The sequence below is a fragment of the Lagenorhynchus albirostris genome, chromosome 12 (genome assembly GCF_949774975.1).
Source record: "Lagenorhynchus albirostris chromosome 12, mLagAlb1.1, whole genome shotgun sequence".
In the NCBI taxonomy this organism is placed as follows: domain Eukaryota; kingdom Metazoa; phylum Chordata; class Mammalia; order Artiodactyla; family Delphinidae; genus Lagenorhynchus; species Lagenorhynchus albirostris.
The window spans coordinates 81,187,608-81,211,985 of record NC_083106.1 but is presented as its reverse complement, the minus strand read 5'-3'; the positions used below and the strand labels follow the sequence as shown (position 1 = coordinate 81,211,985).

Genomic DNA, 24,378 nt, shown 5'->3' with positions numbered 1-24,378 from the left:
TATCTTATCTGTTTTAGGTATGACTTTAGCCTTTCCAGCTTCAGTTCATGATTCTCTGATTTGCAGTAAAACATTTCAAATTCTATATAAAAATGAGGAAGTTGTTTTAAACGATGTCATGATCTTCAAAGTTAAAATGTTGTTGGATGAAAAAAAGGTAAACATTTCTTCATATATATTTAGATAAATATTTTTTGTAAAGCCTCAAGGCATATTTCTAACTTTCTATAAAATATTCAAAAGGCAGCTCATAGTATAATTTCTCTTCAGATTGAAGAAACCCTTGAGGAAATGAATTTTCTGTTATCCTTGGATCTGCACTTCACAGATGGAGATTATTCGTAAGTAGGCTAATCAAACAGTTAAAAATCGTAAGTTACTCATGACTGTTATCTATCTGTATTAGAGTCCCCATTTTCTTCTTAGAACCCAGCCTACCCCCTTCTTTATTTTGGACTCCTTCTCCCTTCTGGGAGAGTCTCATGGGAATGGTTAGGCCTACTTTTTTGTGCCTATGCTGATTCCATGAGCTCCAGGTAGCAAAGTCAGACGACTTGAAGAAACATGAAACAATTTCCTAGACTCTAGAAATTGCACAGTTGATACAATACCACTGCCTTGAGGCATTTAAACACAACCGAGCTCTATTCCACTGCATCACTGGCTTATCTTTCTTGGTGGCATGAGTGATGCCACCTTCAGGTGGGACTCTCTTGATATTCAGAGAGTTATCAAGACTGATGACTCTTAGACTTAACAGTTGTTTCCAGAGTCCATGAAGTTTTAGGACTGGCTACCCTGAACTTGTCCACACATCCGGACATACAGTCATACATTTTAGGGACAAACTGTGCTTGTATTCATTTAAAACAAGAATCAGAGATCCATTTTACTATTTTACTTTCGTGGGGTTGTTTTTCATTTCAAATGTACCTGTAGAAATACTTCTTGAAAATTGTATATAAATTCAGACTACATGTGGGATAAATGTCTAAGCAGTTACATTTCTCAAAGCTCTGCTTGTGAGATGTCATCTTTACTACCATGGAGGAATAAGAATTTTTTACGTGGTGGCTACTGCTCCTCTGTAATACTTGTTTATTGCAGGGAATTCCTTGAGGGGTTCTTTTTTAAAAGAAGTCAATTCTATAAGTGGAGTAAGCTGAAATGAGTAAATAGTTAATTAGCTGTAGGTAATTATAATGTACATATTGGTTAAAAATAGATATATATTTGGACATATTTTCATGGCATTGTTTCAATTTTTGTATGTGTAAATCTAATGACAGATTAAATATCTGTAATAAAATATATACCAATTATTGATACCTGCTTATTTTTGAGCAATACTTAATAACAAAATTTTGTACCATAAAAACAATTTTAAGCACCTTTTGGGATTTAGCACAATAGGATTTGACCTACACTGTACTGCAACTTTATTATAAACAGTATTCCCTATGGAGTAAAATTTTAAGAGTAGAGTATTTCCTAAAGTATCAAAAAGGACTCGTTTTGTAGGGGCATTAGTGAAAAACAGTCCATTAACATGGAAACTGTAAGTATAGTTAGAAAACTAGAAGATCTGGTTATTTTCTTACTGTTAGATTTCATATTACTGTCTAATGCAAATGTGATGCTTTAAAAATTATTCTCATTCTGTTTTTAAAAAATAATTAAGTAATTAAAGGTTTTGATAGTTTAAACTATGCTACAAAATGTTTGCCTTTACTAAATTTTCGTACTAATAAGCAAATATGTTGCTTTTTATAGGGCAGATGATCTGAACGCCTTGCAGCTAATAAGCAGCCGAACACTGAAGCTGCACTTTAGCCTCCAAAGAGGCCTCCATCACCATGTCAATGTCATGTTTGATTACTTCCACCTTTCTGTCGTGTCTGTGACAGTCCATGCGTCGTTGGTTGCACTACACCAGCCACTAATAAGGTAAATGTAACCACTTTCCCGCTCCTTAATTACATAGTATCTTTTACTTTTATAATGAAAACATATACTTTGATAAAGGTAACTGAAATAGGAATTTCTAAAGTCACACTTACTTAATAAACACTTTCATTTTTATACTAAAGTATTAATAAAATATAAGAGCATGGGAACATTAGATTGATGACTTTTTTATTACAAAAATATGGAGCATTCTTTGTCAAATAAACTGACCAAGAAAAGTAATGCAATATGGAAATAACCATACAGCATTGTTTAGTCTGCACCTCTGTTTTTATGCAATGCTGACTGTAACTATTCATTCTCTGGGAAAGTGTATTCATTTTTTCATAGTTTTTGTGTCTTTTCTCTAGACTAATTTATCTTCTTAAATCTATACAGTAATTCTTGTTTTCTAAGTTATTAACCAATTTTATGGATCTTTACTAAGTAAGCAGTTTTAAACTATGTCATGTTAGCCTAAAGGTACATGATATTCTGGATCATAATAAATTCATTGGGATAATTATTTTTTCTGCTCTCTTCCATGGGGAGATGGGTTGTCTTTCATTAATGTAAGAATACAGTTCAAGCTCTTTAGTTCTTACAATAAGACATCATCCTTGTGGCATGGGTAACAGATAGACACTTTTAAATCAGTAACTTATGTGAAAAGGCTCCAAATTGACTTGACTTCTGAACTACTTTACAATTTCTGATGCAAATTTTATTCCAGCAACTGATGTTAGGGATGATGCTTAAGGGTTATAATGTTAAACTGACTTATCAGAAAACTAAGTAGGTGATTTTGTAGAATTACCTACTTCAGAATTTATAGAAAACCAAGACAACGTAACATATTTCCCCCAAGTAACAGCCTGTTGCATGTCTTTACGTTGCTGTAAAAATTGTGAGCCGCATTTCCCCTGTGTTGTCCCGTGATGTCTTTAGAGCATGGGGCCAGGAAGAAGTCTCTTTTCTCCTGATGGCCTGCTTTGCCTTCCTTATTCTGTAGTAAGATCTGGAGCTAGTTGTTTTGCCATTTTTGTCTTTCCTGTTAGACCTTTGAGAGCTTGTTCTCAGTTGCTATAACTTTTGTACACAGGAAAGTATTCCTATGATTATATATAATTTTATTATAAACTTACTCAAAACAATTTTAGATGTTGATTAAATAAATTAATTTTTAACAGCATGATAACTCAATGAAAATTCTTTGACAGGAAAGTATGTTTTTTAGAAGTATAACTTTCGAATAAGTAGTATACAATATTACTTTTATATGAATAGCCTGTTAGGTTTTAATGCTAAAAGTTTTTAATCTGTTTATAAAATACATTCCAGTATTTTTCCGAATTTCTTAGTTTTGTAATTTCAGTAAGAATCCCTAACGAAGCTATTTCAAGCATTCCTTTTTCTTTATAACAATGGCTTCATTTCTTTTCGGAAGAAATGCGCAAACAGTCCCTAGCGGTTAGCTCGGGTTATCACTGCTGCTCTCTAATCGCTGAGTACGGAGAGCTCATCCTGGTGACTCAGTGCGATTCCTCCTGCGGTACTGCAGCTCTTGCACAGATTGGTGGGGAGAGGCGGCTCATCTCCTAGAGACCGTTCACTGCAAGGAGAGGACATTTTTGGCTCAGAATCAGAAGCCAAGAGGACTAGCTGTTGGCTCTGGTTGGCGATGGGAGAAGAGACTGAGGTGCCTGTGACAACTGGGGTTGCTGCTCTTTCCGTCACTGCCCTGGGCTCTGATGTCCCCTCTCTCGCTGCTAGAGCTGTGCCCTTCTTTGCCTGTAAAGGAGAGGGTCTGGAAGGAAAGCAAGGCAAGGGGAAGGAAGGCTTTTTGCTGGTGGTACGCTGGTAGAAGGGTCCTGTTAACGGTAGTGTTCCTCACTATTTATGCTTCTATAAATGCAGGGTTTCTCCTGGAGTTTTGTTATAGCTGGACTTTTTAGTCCTCTAAACTAGATGAAAAAATTTTTAGCTTACAGTATTACATATTTAAACGTTATTATTATTATTTTAATTTCTTCAGTAGTTGTGGTGCGTGGGCTCAGTAGTTGTGGCACACGGGCTCTAGAGCGCAGGCTCAGTAGTTGTGGCACACGGGCTTAGTTGCTCTGCGGCATGTGCGATCTTCCCGGACCAGGGCTCGAACCCGTGTCCCGTGCATTGGCAGGCAAATTCTTAACCACTGCGCCACCAGGGAAGTCCCTAAATGTTATATTTATATAAAACAATTTCTATGATCAACCCAACTATAGACATTAAATCAATGAGTTAATGTAACTGAGGTTAGGATTTTTCTTTGCTTGTTTTTTGTATAACTTGTTTCTTATACTTGATTTTTTTCAATATAGCTTCTTCGGCTCAATTTTTTTTTTTTAAGGCTCAATTTTAAGAAACACTTCATAGCAAGTGGTATTTACCAATGACTTGCAACACCCTCGTTGCTAGGATCTAGATATTTCATTTTTGCAAAGCAAATTCATTTTGCAAATGAAGGCTGCTCTCTGCTTATGGTACATTTGATTTACTTTCCTGTCTTTTCCCTTTTGCCAAACTGCCAACCAGTCAAATGCTTTGGCCTTCTTATAGTTAGCCAGTACTTTATCTCAAATTCTTAAAGGAAAAATTGTAAAGTTACTTTAAGAAGAGTTTAGAAATCATAGCCTTGCAAATCCCTTGCTTTTTATTCTGCCCCTCTAAGACTTTCTTTTGTAAACATTTAACTTAACACTATAAATAGACTCTTATGACAATAATAATGTGATGCTTGTTCCTCCAGCTTTCCTCGCCCTGTGAAGACTACTTGGTTAAACAGAAATGCACCAGCACAAAACAAAGATTCTGTGATTCCTACTCTTGAAAGTGTGGTCTTTGGTATTAACTACACAAAACAGTTATCACCAGACGTAAGAACTGATATGTTTATAAATCCTCTTTTCTCTCTTACTTTGAATGAAATTTGTTTTAACTGTTATGTTTGTGAATGTGATCATTCTTTTGTTCATTATTTGAGATCAACAACTTACAGATCTAATTAAATATGATCTTAACAAATTGGTTGGTTCCAGTTGTTTTTTTGAAAACGAACCTGATACCTCAAGATTTTACAAGACTTAATGGATAGAGACCTTTGACAGCCGGGGTCTTTTTTATTACTTACTCTCTCCCCCTGCTCCCTTCACACAACTGGTAGAATCATTTTTGCAAAGGTGCTTGTAAAGAGTCACTGCCAGAGTTGAGACCCAGAGTTGAGACCCAGCAGTATGAATACAGCCATTACTCCCCTGAAAGAAAAGGGGGCTCAGACTACGAAAGTGGAGTACCACTCAGTCGAAGTTTCCTGTGTTTAAATTACTTGTATGAATGAGAACAACTCCCTAAGATATTGCTAGATTTCTTATCCGTTTTAGAATTAACTGTGATTTGTAAGTCCTTTATTTTTCTAAGCTTCAAGGGTGCTATTTTTAGACTCTTGGTTACTAACAGTGTGTCCCAAATCGACTCCTTGTTTAGGGCTTCAGCTTCGTCATTGCAGACTCCTTCCTGCGTCACGCCTACCGTTTCCATTACACCCTCTGCGCCACCCTCCTGCTGGCCTTCAAGGGGCTGCACAGCTACTTCATTACGGTAACGGAAGAGCTTCCCTCTTGTCAGAAACTAGAACTGGGTATGTTGAAAGTAGCCAGACCTCTGCTTTAGTTCAAGGCACTCTCTTCATTCTCATATTGCTAGTTATCAGCTTGGCCATAGTTTCTGTACTAAAACCAAGTTTATGTGCTTCACTTTTGCTTCTCTCTCAACTTCATCTTTTTCAATCTTTGATAATTACTTTCTGAAATTAAAAAAAACTGTATGATATTGAGAAATAATTTCTTGGTGCTAAGTTTGAAATGAGTCTTTTGGTAGATTTTTTTGAACAGTATGTCAATATTACTACTTCTCTTAGAATACAAGCAGAAAGCTTACTAGAAAACAAATGTAATTATCCATAGAATTATTAGATAGGGAAGAGAAATTAGATAGATTAGGTAACATAAATTAAATCCATACTTCCAAATATTTAACAGTCTAAGCAGATTGTAGGTACTTGGGACCTTTGTTTTTAAATATGTTTGGTGTTTTTTTTGTTTTGTTTTGTTTTGTTTTGCGGTACGTGGACCTGTCACTGCTGTGGCCTCTCCCGTTGCGGAGCACAGGCTCAGCGGCCCATGGCTCACGGACCCAGCCGCTCCGCGGCATGTGGGATCCTCCCGGACCGGGGCACAAACCCGCGTCCCCTGCATCGGCAGGCGGACCCTCAACCACTGCGCCACCAGGGAAGCCCCATATGTTTGGTTTTAAGTGATCTCAGATCTTATTTCTTTTATTTCATTTCAGAAAATAATAACATTACTCAGTTTTAACATTCTGAAAATTTTTCAAATAATTTTAAAACACTAGTCTTTGGGTTTTGTCTGACATTAATATCTGCATGTATATTGTAATACACAATAAAAAATCATATTGCCTTGGGCTTCCCTGGTGGCGCAGTGGTTGAGACTCTGCCTGCCGATGCAGGGGACACGGGTTCGTGCCCTGGTCCGGGAAGATCCCACGTGCGGCGGAGCGGCTGGGCCCATGAGCCATGGCCGCTGAGCCTGCGCGTCCGGAGCTTGTGCTCCGCAACGGGAGAGGCCACAACAGTGAAAGGCCCACGTACCGCAAAAAAAAAAAAAAAAAAAAAAAAAAAAATCATATTGCCTTGATTTTGTATACCACTTGTAGTTTGCAAAATACATATATCACTTCACAGAAGATAAATTATTGAGATTTGCAAAAATGTTTTTATTCAGACATTTTATGAAAGTTTTATAAGCTTTTACTTTCAAATATCAGCTAATAGCTCATCATAAAAAGCACATTTTAATTCTCTTTAGAATAAATTATTTTCATCATTACATACTTGAATAAATCAGAAATTACTTTTTAAATTTTACTGAAATTAATCAGTGTTCTTATTTCTTTGTTCCTCAAGGATCTGTCTTTTAACAATATTGATGCACTATCAAAAATAGTTACTGAAAATAATTCTTGGGTTTGAGACTAATTAGCCCGTTTTTATAACTGCCTGTCTTGAGATACAAAAGAATTGTAAGAAAGTGATCTGTACCTCACTGAAGTTCAGCTGTGAGAACAGGCTGGCTGTTGTACCACTGCCTGTCAGCAGATGCTCCCACGGGTTGGATTAATTTCATTATCAGTCAGTTGAGTGCACGCTTTTCCTGACTTGACTAGAAACAGATATCATTCAGTTGACTATTTAGAATGTTTAATTCAAGGATCCCAATGTATCCCCAGTTTTACAAGCAGTAGGAAAATGTTTGTTCTTTCTTGCTCATGTATTCTTCCTCAAGTCAAAAATGGTAGTACGGAAACCTTTTGATTACTATTCTCTGGAATATTCTTTTTCCTTGCTGTTTCATGTACTTAGAATCTTCTATTTCCTTTAGGAAAATCCTTTAAGAGACCACTGCCTCAAATGTAAACTTCTAAAAATGTTCTTTTTTGAAAATGAAAGAATTGTTTGTAGAATAGAGCTAATTTAAGCTATCACTAATCCTCAATTAATGGAAAAATTATGCTTCATGTATTTTTTAATTTGGTTCTTTGGGATTCAAACACATTTTCTTAGGAGAATTATATGATACATTTTGGTTAACTTAGGTTTAATGGTCAGACCACAAAACTGTTAAACCATAATGTTAATGAAGGGCGATACCATGTTACTGAAAAGTAGTGGTATGACACAGAAACCACGTGGAATGGCATTTCTATAGGAGAATCTGTTAGCAGTTTGGATGTTGAATTCGTGGAGCATCATCGTGTAGTGCTCAGCACTGCATGTGCATGTGTGCACCATTGCTGTCACTTACTACCTGTAAGTAACTGGGACTGTTTATGCAAACTGGTTTCCATTCTAAGGGCAGGAGGATTGAAGGGGTCCAGATGTGCTGAATGCATCAGGAAGGGAAGAGGAGGGCATCCAGAAAGCAGAAGGCATGAGGAAGCTCCACAAGGAAAACTGGTTAACGGAGGAATTCTTTCGGGCTGAGCAAAGTGCTGAGGAAAGAGCAGGCCTCTTCTAGGTCTTTGAAGAGCTTTGACATCCCCTTTCCCTTAATAAGGAGTCAGTTCAGCACTGAGAGAGACAGGAGAGACTCCCACAGCTGGGTGGGGTTCTTGTGGGTTAGTACAGAGAGCCCTGTCTGAGGTGGGCCTGTCCATGCTGCGTGCACGGAATTTTCAGAGTTTTAACGTGTAATGTTTCCAAATGGAAAAACGCTTGAACCACATTTTAACTTATAAAAAAATATTTCTGTACAAAAGAAAATAATGTTTAAAGGAAACAAGCATCTCTTTTCAAAGGCAAAGATTTATTTCAAATAGCTTAGACAGTATTAGCACTAATTTATCTAACTTCAGTATGATAATTCATTTATTTATAAGATTTTTAACTTTGGAGTAAGGATGGCTTTTATGGCATATATGTTTTACTTTGGGCTTATGAATATAATGTAGAAAATATCATAATTAAAAGAGCCCTTATGTTTAATTTCAGGAGTCAGTTACTAAATGAATATCAATTTTATTCCAAATTATTTGCTTAAAATATTTTATCAGAAAATAAAATTCTAAAGCAAACCCCTAGACTTCAGTTTCAAATAAGTAAATAATAGTGGTAGAATAAAATTATTAGTACCTTACACATGGTGTTTACTCAAAATATATTTGTTGAATGGATGAATGAATGAAAAAGCACAATACAGTTTTTGTTGATAATTGAAAAGTACATAAACATCAGCACATACTTTATAGTAGTTTCCTAGGGATTTTTAAATTCAAGATTCATCTTCAGTAAATATTTATCAGTGATACTTTGTGTTATTCTTAAACTTTTCATTATTTATATTTTCTATTTATTGTGAATTTTAGTTTATTCTTGAATGCATATTCTAGGAAAACATCTAAAAATATTATTAACTATTCAAAAAAAACTATTGCATATTCTGAACTATTAACATTGTTTACTTTTATCCTAGCAAAATTAGATTGTAGGCACTAGATAATATTTCTGTAAAACGCTGTTGACTAAACATCATTATATTCACCAGTTTTAGTAAGTTTGTAAAGTAGTTCTTGATTAGAGGATGTATTCTATTTCCTTCTACTATTTAGCACTTTTCTTGAGTTTTCAAATATGTATATATTTAAAAGTCTTAAATTCCACCATGGTGTGTGAGGAGTGTATCTAAACTCTATTCCCTTTTTAAGAATAATGCCTTGAATTCTGTTCTGCTTGTGTCTTTTTCTTTTCTCGTAGATGAATGATGTACATTTTTTTGATGACATACAGTTAAATATTGGTTTGGTGCAAGGAACCCTTACTGAAAATGGGTGTCAGGGATTCTGGAATCTAGCCTTTACCAAGTCTTGTAACCTTTTGGGGCCCCGGTCTCTACACTTGTAAAGGCAGGGGGTTGACCTCGCTGATCTCTGAGACCCCTGCCAACTCTAAAGTTCTGAGTTTAAGAAACTAAAACATAAAAATAATATTGGATTATGAAATGTTGAGTGGCACATACACTTAAATAGAGAAAAGAACAAAGTAACATAAACGTGAATGTACATCATTTGTAATTCTAATAAGCTAATTAACTAACTGAAAGGTTTTGCTTTAGTGTTCTAATCTAACTGCACTATCACATCAATACTAAAACTATTAATAACAAATTGGAAAATTCTAATAAATTTTATTGTAAAAGGAGTATAGTAACTAGTGCTGTGTACAATCCTTATAACTAGCCAAGGCCAACATGCAGGTCCTTTATGAGCGCCTTCTCAGAAGAAAACAGCCACCAACCCAGAAAGACACCTGTCTAGGTACGTTTACAAATAGGTTAAGTAAATAATCCCTTTTAATTAGCAGGAAACTTTGCTTTAAATTAGTGTCAAATTTCATAAATATGTATTTCTTAATATTGTATGTTCCTACCACCCTTATGTAAGAACTTACTATTAGAATCAATTTGGTTTGTAGATAAGCTTTGGTTAATTTGTAATTAATTTTAATATTGAAGTTTTTATTTAAAACTGGAAATGTTAAATGCAAAGATTTCTTTGGCTTTTAACATATTCATTTTAGAGTTCCTACAAAGAGCACTTTTTGGAAACCATGTTCATTGCCAGAATTTGTTGGTTTAATGGTAATGCCTTAAATTTGTTCAAAGTCAGTTTGTCTTTGGATAGGGCTAAGGTTAATAAAATGTGGTTTAAAAACTGAAGCTAATTTCATGCATTACAGAAGTAAAGAGAGAAGCATCTTTAGTATCTGGCTTTGTTTTTTGAGTCAATTTGTATTTATTTTTTATTGTTCTAAGTTTAAAAAGCAAAATACAGTAATATCAAGTCGCCACTATCCAGATATGTTACACATTTGAAAGGAAATATTGCGATCTCATTATTTTATTGATATATTTCCCTATATGTTATAGACTTTTGTTCTTGAATAGCAATAGTACTTAATTTATTATCTTTCCATAAGTATACTGAAAGTTTTTACTTGGTGTTGAATAGACCATCACTATTACATTTTTTAAAAGTTACTAAAAGCTGTAGAAATAAAAAATAAAATTAAATCACAGCATTTGTTTCTCAGTTTTCGGAAGTATGGACAAAAGGAAATTAAGGAGCCAAAATCTTTCTCCACATTTCTCAAATGAAAACTAGCCCAGAAATACTTAAATTGTGTCAGTTTTCACTAAAACTGTGAAGTGAGAAACTTATCTTGTTATCAGGAAGGAAAAAAGAAAGGTTGAAGATTTATTTATGATCATTATTTTAGAATATAATTTTATATTCTCATTAAGTAACTTAACTATAAAATTGAAGAATTCATGGTGTGAAACGGTCATTTATGACATGTTTTAGTGGTCTTTTTAGCAATAAAAATATACTTCTCATTAACTATTGTATTGTCAGCCTATCAGTTTAGATGTAAGCATGCTAAATAATTTTTAAAAAGGCTGCTCATATAATAAGGCCTATATAAAGAAGGGCCCAGTATTTGGTTGAGTGGGAAAAGACTTCATTCGAAACTAAAACATAGTGAAGTTCGTTAATAACACTTTTTTTGAGATATCTTTCATCCTTAACTCCTAGCAGTGTATTGGTATTATCTGAACTATGCTATGAATATCTGTTGAATGAATGAGGAGATGAGAGGGTGGATAGATTTAGAAGATAAATTTAAGATACATTTACCTTTCGACTTAGCAACTCCATTTTTGTTCATCTGTAGCACGGAAAGGAGTACTCGTATGTAATGGTATATGTGCACGCACATTGATCACAGTATTCTTAGTGGCAAAACACTGAAAACAAAGATAAATGCCCATCTTTCAGCAAAGAATGGACTTTGAGGTACCCACACCAAGGGATATTATGCAGCCATTTGAAAAAAGTGCTTTAGGGCTGCATATCCCATTTACATGGAGTAGTGCTGAGAGAAAAAAAGCAAATCGCAGCACGTTTGTAAAATACACCCATTTTTGGAAAGCAGTGACTCCAGATCTCATATATGTATATATTTGAAAATATGGAAGGATGTGTTCTAAGCTGCCACCTTCAATTAGCAGGAGGAGCCAAGGTAAAACAAAGTGTGTAGGGAGCTCCCTGGTGGCCTAGTGGTTAGGATTCCAGGCTTTCGCTGCCACGGCCTGGGTTCAGTCCCTGGTTGGGGAACTGAGATCACACCGCATGGCGCTGCCGAAAAGAAAACTTGTAAGAAAATAACCTGTATATGTTTCTATACAGTTGTATAAATAGATATATAGGCATTTTTAAAGGAAAAATTAATTAAACTCAGTTAAAATCCTAAATGATGTTGAAATCATTTCATCTCAAAGGTTTTGAAGTTAAGTTTAGCATTTAAGCATCCCTGAAGGTGTTTGCATTGAAGTAGCTCTCACGAGCCATAATGCAAATGGACCAGTTTCTGCACTTAGGCTCTTGTATGTAAAGATGAGAAAAGTGTATCAAAACTCTAAAAAGTTTATTTTCATTTTTTAAAAATTCATAGGTAGGATATGTAACCTACTAAGACCAATTTTGCTGATTTTCTTCTATCAGAGGAAAACATCATGAGTGATGTGAAAACATGTGATGATGTTGGCATATGGAAGTTATGATTTTAATACAGGGTCTGCCAGATTTTTTCTTTTTTTTTGGAAAACCTAACATTAGAAGCCACTGATTTACCTGACTGTGAAATGATTTTTGAAATCTCAGCAGATTTCTTTAGTTATCAGTGGGTTATTTATATATTTGGTGAATTCCAAAACATTTGTGTGTCCTCCTGGTTTTAGTTACCAACAGAGTGTTTGTTCTTCCCATCATAGCTTGGTTGTGTTCAGCACATCAGTGTAACTGCTTATTTTATCAAATTTAAATGTTTATCATTCTTTTTATCAACTAGTAAACATTCAGTATACCTTACGAGACAGTGAGCTGATGAATGAATTCAAGGATGTCACAGAATGTATTCTTGCTTTTGTGTGAGAATGATCAGTTAAACTCCCTTAGAGCCACACGATTATGGAATGTTGTGTGCTGACGCTATGCTGTTAGAGTTCTCTTAGGAGAACTCATTTTAGTTTGATTTCTGAAGAAAAACTGAGTATATCTAAACATGATATTTCAGGCTTTAGCGAAATGTATTCCCTGCAAAAAGTAACTAATAAGTCTTCTATTCTGTTAGTTTCTGTACTCCTTTGTAAATATTACCATTTTGATCGTAAATTAATCTGCACCCCCCTTTGTAAATGGTTGTAGCATACATTAAATAAGTCAGGATTATATGGGAAAAAATTGCCTCGGTTTTAGACTGTCTGATAGACAACTGAATTTATTAAACTAAAATAGAAACTTACTTTTTGTCGGAAAGGATTTTGTCATTCATTTTCATTAAACAGCTTATATTCCAGGCATGCTTTATATATGTTTTGGTTATAAAAATTATTTTGACTTGAACTATTAGCTACTGTAAAAAGCGGAGCTTTTGTAAAAAGTGAAGCATGTACATATGTAATACAAAATACTAAGATCACTGGAACTTATAATATGTGAAGTGCAATAAAACCTTAGTTGTATGTTTTATCTTTTCTGTGGTGCAGTTGTGCAAGTTACTTGAGGTATATAGTCAGTAGTTCCTTGACAGTGTTAGCCTCTTATGAGAACAGAAACCCGCTACTTAATACAGGCATACCTCACTTTATTGCACTTCACGGATACTGTGTTTTCCACAAATTGAAGATTTATGGCAACCCTATGGCAAGCAAGTCTGTTGGCAGCATTTTTCCCAACAGCATTTGCTCATTTTGTGTCTGTATCACATTTTGGTAGTTCTCTCACTATTTCAAGCTTTTTCATTATTATCATTATTTTAGTATGGTGATCTGTGATCAGTGATTTTTTATGTTACTATTGCAAAAAGAGTACAATTCACTGAAGGCTCAGATAATGGTTGGCATTTTTTTAGCAATAAAATATTTTTAAATTAAGGTATGTACATTGTTTTTTAGACATAATGCTATTGCACACTTAATAGACTACAGTATAGTATAAATGTAACTTTTATATGCACTGGGAAACCAGAAAATTCATGTAATTAGCTTTATTGCAGTTTTCACTCTTTTGCAGTGGTCTGGAACTGAACTGCAATATTTTCGAGGTATGCCTGTAATCAGAACATAGAATTTACTAATTATCACATTACCTGCATGATTAATGTGTTTAGAAAAATATATTACATTGAAATTTAACTCATTTAATGTAGTCCTATATTTTGCAACCTTCTGGTTTTTTAAAGGTAATTTAATTTATTTCTATAATTTCAAAAACAGTTTACAGATCTAACATTGAGATACTTCCTCCAATTACTCTTTACTCCTTTCAGAGGAAATGGATGTGGAAGCGCGACTTACTGAATTATGTGAAGAAGTCAAGGTACTTGCATTTTTAAAATTCACGTTACCAAGTTATTTGAGTGGATTCTGTTTTCTAAGTATTTTATTGAACAAAATATTAATTATTTATCCTTTCTAAAATGCAAAGATAAAATTGTTGATCTAGGTAGAAACACAACTTACTTGATCAAACAACATTTGACTTGAACGTGAAGTTAAATTAACTTTAAAATGTATATTATTGTGCATATAAATGAAATAGCAAAGACAATTAACGGATCAGAAGTGTCCTTTTTCTCTTATTAGTTCACTCAAAGAATTTCTGGAAAAATTTTTTTAAGCATTACTTAAACTTACATACTTTTGTAAAGTGATATTGTTTAGAAATGAAAGTTTGTTTTATTTCAAGAGATCAGTTTGTCTCAGACCATTTTTCCACTAGTTCATTCTTGCAATTAAATTGAATAGATTTTTATTTTTCCTTTTTCTTCCCCATGGAACTAAGTGTTTTGACTATTTTAGGATCCCTATGTATTTCACTCTTATTTAGCTACGTTAATGGAAGAAATCGGAGACATGAATCAAACAAAAATATATTGACTTCGGGTTGTATTTCTGTATGTAAATTTAAATGAGGACTTGACCCCTTTGGAAAAGGTATTTACCTTCTCCTTGTAAAATTATACATAGGCAGGAGCACTAATGTCATTATAATAGTTGCCCCAAAGAATTATATACGCTTAGAAATAATCTTAATAAGATGTTTGTGATTAATATGGAAAAAAAATACAGTGTTTCACTGACATATTAAAGGAAATTTGGATGAATAAACATTTATGATACTCCCAGACAGAAAGGTGAACGATCTCTGAAAGATCCAGTTTTTCTCAAGTTAATAATATTAATGTGTCTGTATCAAAATACTGTTGGAAACTTTAAACTTATGTTAAAGATCACTTAAAGAAAGATAAGGATGACTAAGAAAAACTTTTGAATAATAATAATATAGAGGGACTTGCCCAAGTGGATGCTAACATATATATATATAAAACTACAGTTATGGAAATAGAGTAGGACTTCTCTAAAAGACTAGAAAGACAAATCAATGAAACTAAATAGCACTGAAACAGTCACTAAATATGTTTAAGAATTGAATATATGATAAAATACCGGGTTACATAAATAGTGTGGTAAAATACCATACTACAGAAGAAAATTCTAAATGGACTTGAAGAGTTAAATGTCCAGAAAAATTTGGAAGATAAATTTACATATACATGTATATATAAACAATCTGATCTTAGGATATGAAATAACTTTTTCAGAGTAATAGTATAAAAGACAAAATAAGGTATTGATGATTTGAAACTTCTTTAAAACAAAATAAAATATAAATAAAGTTGAAAGGAAGCAATAAACTGGAAGAAAATATTTGCAATACTTAAAAGTGGCAAATGATTAATACTCACAATATATAAAGAGGTCCTATGCATCAGTTTCAAAACACCCCCCGGGAAAAAGGGATGTGCATAGAGGCAATGTACAAAATGCAGTTCTTAGCAGAACAAGTTGGCTACATAGGTGACACTAAGTCTTACTGAAAACCAGGGAAATGCATATTTAAACAATAAAAGGGTTTTTTGACCATGAAATTTGCAAAAATGAAAGTGACTGCTAATCTGCATTGTTGATAAGGGTGTAGGGAAACTAGTATCTGCCTGTGCTGTTGGTGAGGGTAGAAACTGGTACATTTTTTAGGTCACTTCATCAGTCTATTCTGAAAACATCTATTAAAACACATGCTCTGCCACAAAACAGTTTTTATTTAGGAATCTGTCCCGCAGAAGTGCTAATACATTTCAACAGACATAAAGAATTGTCAATTCCCATGTAGCCATTTGAAAGGATTAGGCAAGTCTCTATGCATTGACATGGATTCTTTAATTCAAGATATATGTATTCATTTATGATGCAAGGTACTGTTTTCATGCTGAAAAGCTCTCTAGGATATATTAATTGAAAAAGTAGGGACTTCCCTGGCAGTCCAGTGGTTAAGACTTTGCCTTCCAATACAGGGTGTTCATGTAGGATCCCTGATCCGGGAGCTAAGATCCTACATGCCTCAGGGCCAAAAAACCAAAATGTAAAACAGAAACAATGTTGTAACAAATTCAATAAAGACTTAAAAAAATGGTCCACGTCAAAAATCTTTAAAAGAAAAAATAAGTTGGAAAAATATGAGTACGATTTTTATATGTTAATAAAAGCTCTGTATGTATTTGATCATATTTGTGTGATTAGAATACATATAAAATATTTGAAAGGATATATATACACACATACATATACATTTCAAACTTAACAAAAATACAGAAAACAGGGCTTCCCTCGTGGCACAGTGGTTGAGAGTCCGCCTGCCGATGCAGCGGACACGGGTTCGTGCCCCGGTCCGGGAGGATCTCACATGCCGCCGAGCGGCTAGGCCCGTGAGCCATGGCCGCTGAGCCTGCGCGTCCGGAGCCTGTGCTCCGCAACGGGAGAGGCCATAGCAGTGAGAGGCCCGCGTACCGCAAAAAAACAAAAACAATGAAGGATGGGGCTGTGAAGGAAAAGTTTTATTCTTTACTCTATATCCATCTGTATTAAGTGTCAAAAAATTATATGTATTCAAATATTACTAATAAATTTTTATGTACTCGTATTTAATTTCAGCATTTAAATGGACGTCATAAAATTTAACGTAAACTATGGTAAACTTTGACAGCAGATAGAATACACAAGAGGTGGAATAATAAGTCTTACAAAGAGGTCTTACAAATCGTTACGGAAACCTGTTATTCCCCATTTTTCATATTAATATAGGTTAGACACCAAATTACAAAAACTGGTAATAAGTATATGGAAAATATTTAATTATCAAAGAACCCAAAATTTAAATATTCTGACATCATTTTTAACCTAGCTGTGATTTTTTTTTTTTTTTTCACGGTACGTGCAGCTCCCACTGATGTGGCCTCTCCCGTTGCGGAGCACAGGCTCCGGACGCGCAGGCGCAGCGGCCATGGCTCACGGGCCCAGCCGCTCCGCGGCATGTGGGATCTTCCCGGACCGGGGCACGAACCCGTGTCCCCTGCATCGGCAGGCGGACTCTCAACCACTGCGCCACCAGGGAAGCCCTAGCTGTGATTTTTTAATAACAATGTAATGCTTATTGAGATGCGCTGAGATACAGATTCTCGTACCTCGTAGATCTTTCTCAGAGATTAGTTTGGCAGTATGTATCCAAAGCCAAAAAGAGTATTTCTTCTTAATTTATACCAAATAAACAGAAATTCATATGTAGTGTAACTTATAATATTGTAAAACATTAACCTAAATAAATCCCCAACAGTAGGACAATGGTTAAAGAAATCATGGGACACTCATAATCTAAAGAAGTTGTACAACCTTAAAAATGTTGCTTTCAACAAATGTTCGATGATGTAGGGAAATGCTCATACTGTGTTATCCAGTGAAAATGGCATAAAGCTATATATGATTCTGGTTTTTTCCTCTCTATAACTGAAAAAAATTGAAGACTATAAACTAAAATGAACTTTATTTTTTTTTTTGCTTTCCCCCATTTCCAAGTCTATTAAAGTAAGCACCATTTTGTAATCAAACAAGGTCAGTGAGTGCTATGAATAGGACAAAATAATGAATGTTATTTGAAAAAAATATATAAATGTAAGGTCTTATTATTCCTACATTTATACATATAAAAGATCTTGTCAAACTTAATTCTGATTTCCTTTTTAATATAAAAAAGAGATTATTATTTATATTTTGACACTTACTGTAAAGAGTTATATAAACCAAAGGAGTAATTTATACCCGAAGGGATGCTTTTCCCAATAATGAAAATACTAAAAGTCCTTTCTCAGAACCTTGGTGCCATGATCCCTGAGAAATACAATTAATAAATACAAGGTATCTAGATAGCCTTGCTCTCTGGAGGAGAATTAGTTCTACTTGTGTGTAGATTATACTAGGTGTAGCATTGCTTGCCTTACGTAGTGCTATTTAATCACTGTCAAATACTTACTCTAGTCTTCTTTTCCTAACTCCATTAAATTCATTCCTGAAACAATACTGCAGGTTTCAGCTTCTTTATAGTACATCTTAATCTTTTGTGTGTTCTTAGGAGACATGAGAAACTTGTTAGCTTCATTTCTAATAACACTTATAAACCATTTCCTGGGGCAGAACACCTCTGTAGAATTTCTGTGTATGTTGATGAATCAGTACTTATCATCTGTTGACTCTATTAGCTTCCATTCCAGAATTCTGGAATTTGTCAGCGTTTTCTGAGTTTGTCCTTGTATTCTGGGAGCTTTTTCCTTATCCGAGGCCTGTAATTCCTTATTCATTCATTCATTTATTCATCCAGTTAGTATTTATTGAGTGACTACTGTGTACCGGTAACCAGAGTCACAAAAGTGAATAAGACACGATCCCTTCCTTTCTTACTAATGCTGCGGAGTTTTTGTTTTAAGTGTTCTCTTAGTTAAGAAGATAAATGGAAGCTTGGTTTGGGTTGGGGAAGAAAAGCCTGCTGGATTGCAGACTTCAAAAAGAAGCCAATACAAACTGAGAGAAAGAGGGTCATATGTGATAAGCAACATTTGGGGGTTTTGTTTGTTTTTAGAAAGGGAGGGTGCAGTGCAGTTTGGGACACGTTGAACTGTCCAAGTACAGTCATCCAGTAGATGCTGGACCTAGAGCTCGGGGATATGTGATCCAGAGCCATAAATGAGGCCATCATTGGTGTGTAGGTGGGAATGGCTCTCAGCTTCAATCTGAGCAGACTTCTTCCATCTTTACAGTAGGAAAATGAGATCAGCACCCATGTATGTATTTAAAGTAGATTTCTTAGTGTTACTAGTAATTAAAGACAGATTTTTGCATCAAGATACTACGTCCCTGAAGACTGACGGCTGCCTCAGTGTATTGAAGAAAAGCCTGTCCTTATGATAAAAATGCTTGACCAAAGAGAAACATCATTCTGACTTATAGTCCTTTGTTATTCTTTGTTTAGAAGTTCTTATTTTATCAATTCAAGAAGACCAAATGCCTTTTAGAAGATTCTGCATCTCATTCAGTACTCTTAACTTCCATCATCAGTTTAGGTGAATATTTAAATAAAGGGGATAATTTAATACCACTATTAGAACACTCATAATAGTATATTGTAATCATTTACCCACTTTTCTTTCCTCATTAGACTGCGAACTTTTCATATTAATCTTGGTGTCTGTAGAATGTAGGCCCTAGCATGTAAAATGTGCGCAGTAAATACTGGGTGAGTGAATTGTTAGAAAAGAGAAGGAAAGAAGTGTTCGACAGCTCTATGAAAGGATTCCCGCAAGCAAAATAAAATCTAGGAGCACAGGTGTGAGGGCAAAGCAGTACTTTAGAGAGTGTCTCAGTCCTTTCTGAGGAGTTACGGATCTTTTAAGTACTTTACTTAGCTGATGGGGAAAAAAATCAGATTTTAAGATTTCATCATCTTTCAAAATTTTTATAACTTTCATCATGATTTGTACATTGTGTTTAAAATTCCCAGTATTTTAGTGTTTGAATTTGATCATGTTCTATAGAATCCTGATTTGTAACTTTAGACTATGATGTTATTTCAGTAACAAGATACCTCCGGTATTGAAATATTGGTTAAATGGTCGAAAAGTGCTGTAGTAACTATCAGATAGAAAAAAGCCATGGGTCAGTTGGTCTCTCTCCACACACACATGCAAGTGCGCACACACACATGCAAGCGCGCACACACCCATTTTTTAAAACTAAAAATTTGCCTTTGTATTCTCAGTAATATATATAGGTGTGTTATGGTAATTCTTAGAGAGCAGTAAAGGTTTTTTCCCTTGTCATTTCAGAAAATAGAGAATCCTGATGAACTGGCAGAACTTATAAATATGAATCTCGCACAACTTTGCTCACTTCTAATGGCTTTATGGGGACAGTTTCTGGAAGTTATAACACTACATGAAGAGCTAAGACTAGTACTAGCACAAGAGCACCATACTTTGAGGGTAAGTTTAAAAAAAGTGATGTTAGAGCATTTTAATGAGTACAGTAAGTCCCCTACATACGAATCTTCAAGTTGTGAACTTTGAAAGATGCAAACACATGTTCGCATGTCCAGTCACGTAAGTTAGTCCACGTGTCTGGCTACGTTGTCACGTGCGTGCATCCTCTACAAGTGGTTGTGCTTTTGTGTATTTTACTGTACTGTACTGTATAGAATACAGTAGTATAGTATCTTTATTTCAAGCGTACGACGTCCGGAAGCAAGTGTAAAAGCAGTGGTGATGTAGCTGGTACTGCTAAGAAGCGCCAGCTGGTGTACTGCACTGCTGTACTTTTCACGGCACCGTACTGTAAGATCAAAAATGTTTTCTTTATTTTTTGTGTTTTTTTAATGTATTATTTGTGTGAAAAGTACTATAAACCTATTACAGTATAGTACTATATAGCTGATTGTGTTAGTTGGGTACCTAGGCTAACCTTGTTGGACTTAACAAACAAATTGGCCTTATGAACACACTCTCGGAACAGAACTCGTTCATACGTAGGGGACTTACTGTGTCGCTTTCTATTTCTCCCTTCAGATCTGTTAGTATTTGCTTAATATATTCATGTGTTCTGGTGTTGAGAACATATATATTTACAGTTGGGAACTCCCTGGCAGTCCAGTGGTTAGGACTTGGTGCTTTCACTGCAGTGGCCTGGGTTCAATGCCTTTTCAGGGAACTAAGATGCCACAAGGTGCATGGCACAGCCAAAAATAAATAAATAAATAAATTAGGTCAAGTTGATTGATACGGTTGTTTAACCAATATTCTGGATTAACTTTTTTTTCCTGTATCAGTATTTTAAAGACATACCTTTATCATCATCCTCCATAATCTCGGATGAGAAATCAGTTGTCATTTATATTGTTGTTTCCCTCCAGCTGCTGTTATAATTTTCTCCTTATCTTTGGTTTGAAGCAGTTTGACTCTGACGGTGCCTTGTTGTAGTTCTCTTTATATTGCTTGTAGTTTATATATTTTCTTTATATTTATCTAAATATATATTTATATATTTTCTTGGTATTTATCTTTATGTTTATTTATCTCGTGATTTGCCGAGATCCTCATATCTGCAGGGTGATATTTTTATCAAAATTTTAGCCATAAGAACTACAGAATTTTTCTGCCCCAGTTTTCTCCTCTACTCTCTCTCTGGCACTCTGATTTCACTTATGTTACACTATTTGATATTATTTTGTTTCTTAGTAGTTTTTCTCTGTGCTCTTCAGAGTGAATAATTTCTGTTCTTCCATCTTTGAATTCACTAACTCATTTCTGTAGTGTCTAATCTGCTCTAACTCTTCTCTAGTAAAATTTTCATTTCAGATATATACTTTTTACTTCCAAAATTTGCCTTTGGTTCTTTTCTTTTTTTAATCATTTCATTTTCCTGCTAAGGTTCCTCATCTCTTCATTCATTATGACCAGCTCCTCCCAGTCATTGGCTAGTTTATACTTATGGCTTGAAAGTACTTGCCTGAACTTCTGGTTTCTGATCCAGCTTTAAGAGGCTTGGACTTCATCACTCCCTTTCTAACAACAAGAAAAGAGCTGAACAAACCAAATATCAACACACCTTTTTAGGTCCATTAGAGAACCAAGGCCACGGGATAAACTCCTGACCCCCAAACTGGAGAGATGGCTAGCCAGTTACAGAGAATCACATCTTGCCAAAGCAGAAACCAACCCATGAACAGAAGTCACCAGGAGCCAGTACCAGGAGAGCAAAACTTAAACTGTAATTGATGAATTTCTGGAGGCTCAGTGTGAACAAGCTTGAGTTAATAACTCCAGGAGGGCCCAGTCTTAGGGGACACCCACACTTCTATGAGTTTTAGCTCCAGGAACCCTACCAGGTTCACATAGTTCAAATCAGAGAAATCCCCTCATGCAGGGAGAGGGGGAAATAGCCATTTGTAAATACATCCAGAGCATTCTGTCCTTCTTAACAAGACCTTCCTCCTCAGAAACTGTCTTTCTAGAGTCCAGCTGACCTGGGGGACCCAGCTCCAGCCCTCTCTAGCCTTTCACTTGGGGGAAGGAAAATACCCAACTTATAAATTATTAGGGATTCGCAGATTAAAGCAACAGCGAGGTACCATGCACACCTGTAAGAATGACTAAAATTGAAAACACTGACAGCACTAAATATTGGTGAAGATGTGGAGCAACAGGAACTCTCATTCATTGCTGTTGGGGATGCAAAATGATACAACCACTTTGGAAGACAGTTTGACAGTTTCATATAAATCTAAACATACTCTTACATAATAATCCAGCTACCATGCTCTTTGGTATTTACCCAAATTAGTTAAAAACTTAGGTCTGCACAAAAACCTGCACTCAGATATTTACAGCAACTTTTTTTTTATAATTGCCAAAACTTAGATGTCCTTCATCAGGTGAATGGTTAAACAAACTGTTGTGCATTTACACGATGGAATATTTTTCAGTAATAAAAAGAAATAAGCTATCAAACCACGAAAAGACATAGAGAAACCTTAAAAGTATATCACTGCTAAATGAAAGAAGCCAATCTGAAGAGTTACCTATTATATGATTCCAATTCTATGACATTCTGGAAAAGGAAAAACTATAAATAAATAATCAGTGGTCGCCAGGGGCTCAGGGGGATTGGGAGAGAGTCTAGTGGGTGGAGCATAGGAGATTTTTAGGGCAGTAAAACTGTTCTCTATGATATCGTAATGGTGGATACGTGTCACTATACATTTGGCAAAGCCCATACAATTCACAACAACAAGGGTGAACCTTAATGTAAACGATGGACTTTAGTTAATAACAATGTATCAGTATTGGTTCGTCAGTTATAACAAATGCATCACCATAATACAAGACGTAAATAATAGGAGAAACTTGGGGGCTTGAGGTATAGTTGGAACTCCCTATACTTTCTGATCAATTTTTCTCTAAACCTAAGACTGCTCTGAAAAACCTAGTCTATTAATTATTTAAAAAGAGAAAGAAAAGTACTTGCCTGCTAATTCTAACACCTAGATTATCTTGGAGTCTACTTCTAACTGCTTTTATCTCTTGGTTGTAAGTTACATCTTCCAGCTTCTTTGCATGTCTAGTTGATGTTCTTCAGTGCTTGAAACAGTTGCTCCTGTATCTTGTGCAGTTTTGTAAGTTGTTTTCAGTAGAGTCAATCCAATACTACTTGCTCTGTCATGGTCTAAGTAGAAGTTAAATAGTGCTTTTCAACCATGGCTGTACATTAGAATCACCTAGGGAACTTTAAAACTTACCAGTGCTGAATGAGGCCCAGGCATGGGTAATTTTTTAAAAATTCTCCAAGTGATTAACAGGGTTAGGCTTTTCCCTGAATACGAGCATTCTACTAGGGGGAGTGGGAAGTGAAATCTGGCCTCTCCTTCCCGGGGGCAGGTTGTATCTGCCTGTGGAAGGAGCACCTTTTTGTTTTTGTTTTGAATATAGTTCCCTGGGCTATACAATAGGACCTTGTTGTTTATCTGTTCTATATATACTAGTTTGCATCTGCAAATCCCAAACTCCCACTCCTTCCCTCCCGCAACCCCCTCCCGCTTGGCGACCGCAAGTCTGTTCTCTAGTCTGTGAGTCTGTTTGTGTTTCATAGATAAGTTCATTTGTGTCCTATTTTAGATTCCACCTATAAGTAATATCATATGATATTTGTCTTTCTCTGTCTGACTTACTTCACTTAGTATGATCATCTCCAGGTCCATCCAAGTTCCTGCAAATGGCATTATTTCATTCTTTTTTATAGCTGAGTAGTATTCCATTGTATATATGTACCACATCTTCTTCACGCATTCACCTGTCAGTGGACATTTAGGTTGCTTCCATGTCTTGGTTATTGTGAATAGTGCTGCAAGGAACATTGGGGTGCATGTATCCTTTTGAATTAGAGTTTTCTCCAGATATATGCGCAGGAGTGGTATTGCTACATTATACGGTAGTTCTGTTTTTAGTTTTTTGAGGAATCTTCATTCTGTTCTGAAGGAGCACTTCTTTGAATTTGCCCTTCAAAGCTTCCATATGGATCAGCAGGACCCTGGATTCTAATGTGTAGCCACTAGCTTCCCCTAACAAGGGTGGAGGGTCAGGAATTCTTATTAACTTTTACAGAGATTTTAAGATCATAACGTTTTCAAGTGTATTGATGCTTTCTGTGCTCTAGAAGAGGGAAAGAGTTAGAAATAACTTGTATAGCCATCCTTTCCCACTTAAAGGTTTCTTTACAATGATGTGTTATCTATTCAAAACATTGCACAGTTTGCATTTTTAAGAAC

General features: G+C 35.3%; 1 protein-coding gene across 11 annotated transcripts in view; it reads left to right on the top strand.

The window, feature by feature from the left end:
• Positions 1–24,378, top strand: part of FAM135A (family with sequence similarity 135 member A) — a 123,608-nt gene that overhangs the window by 58,683 nt on the left and 40,547 nt on the right. For 10 of the 11 annotated variants that reach the window (XR_009543795.1, XM_060167619.1, XM_060167617.1 and 7 more), the window contains 8 exons: positions 18–157; positions 271–341; positions 1,774–1,947; positions 4,736–4,862; positions 5,470–5,623; positions 9,799–9,876; positions 13,949–13,998; positions 19,889–20,044. Coding sequence is in view for 10 of the 11 variants with exons in the window: in XM_060167619.1 (XP_060023602.1) it covers positions 18–157; positions 271–341; positions 1,774–1,947; positions 4,736–4,862; positions 5,470–5,623; positions 9,799–9,876; positions 13,949–13,998; positions 19,889–20,044 (950 nt within the window). In the remaining variant the exon portion in view is untranslated. Of the gene's footprint in view, positions 1–17; positions 158–270; positions 342–1,773; positions 1,948–4,735; positions 4,863–5,469; positions 5,624–9,798; positions 9,877–13,948; positions 13,999–19,888; positions 20,045–24,378 lie in introns of those variants that run through there. The other variant, XM_060167623.1, reaches the window with a different exon arrangement.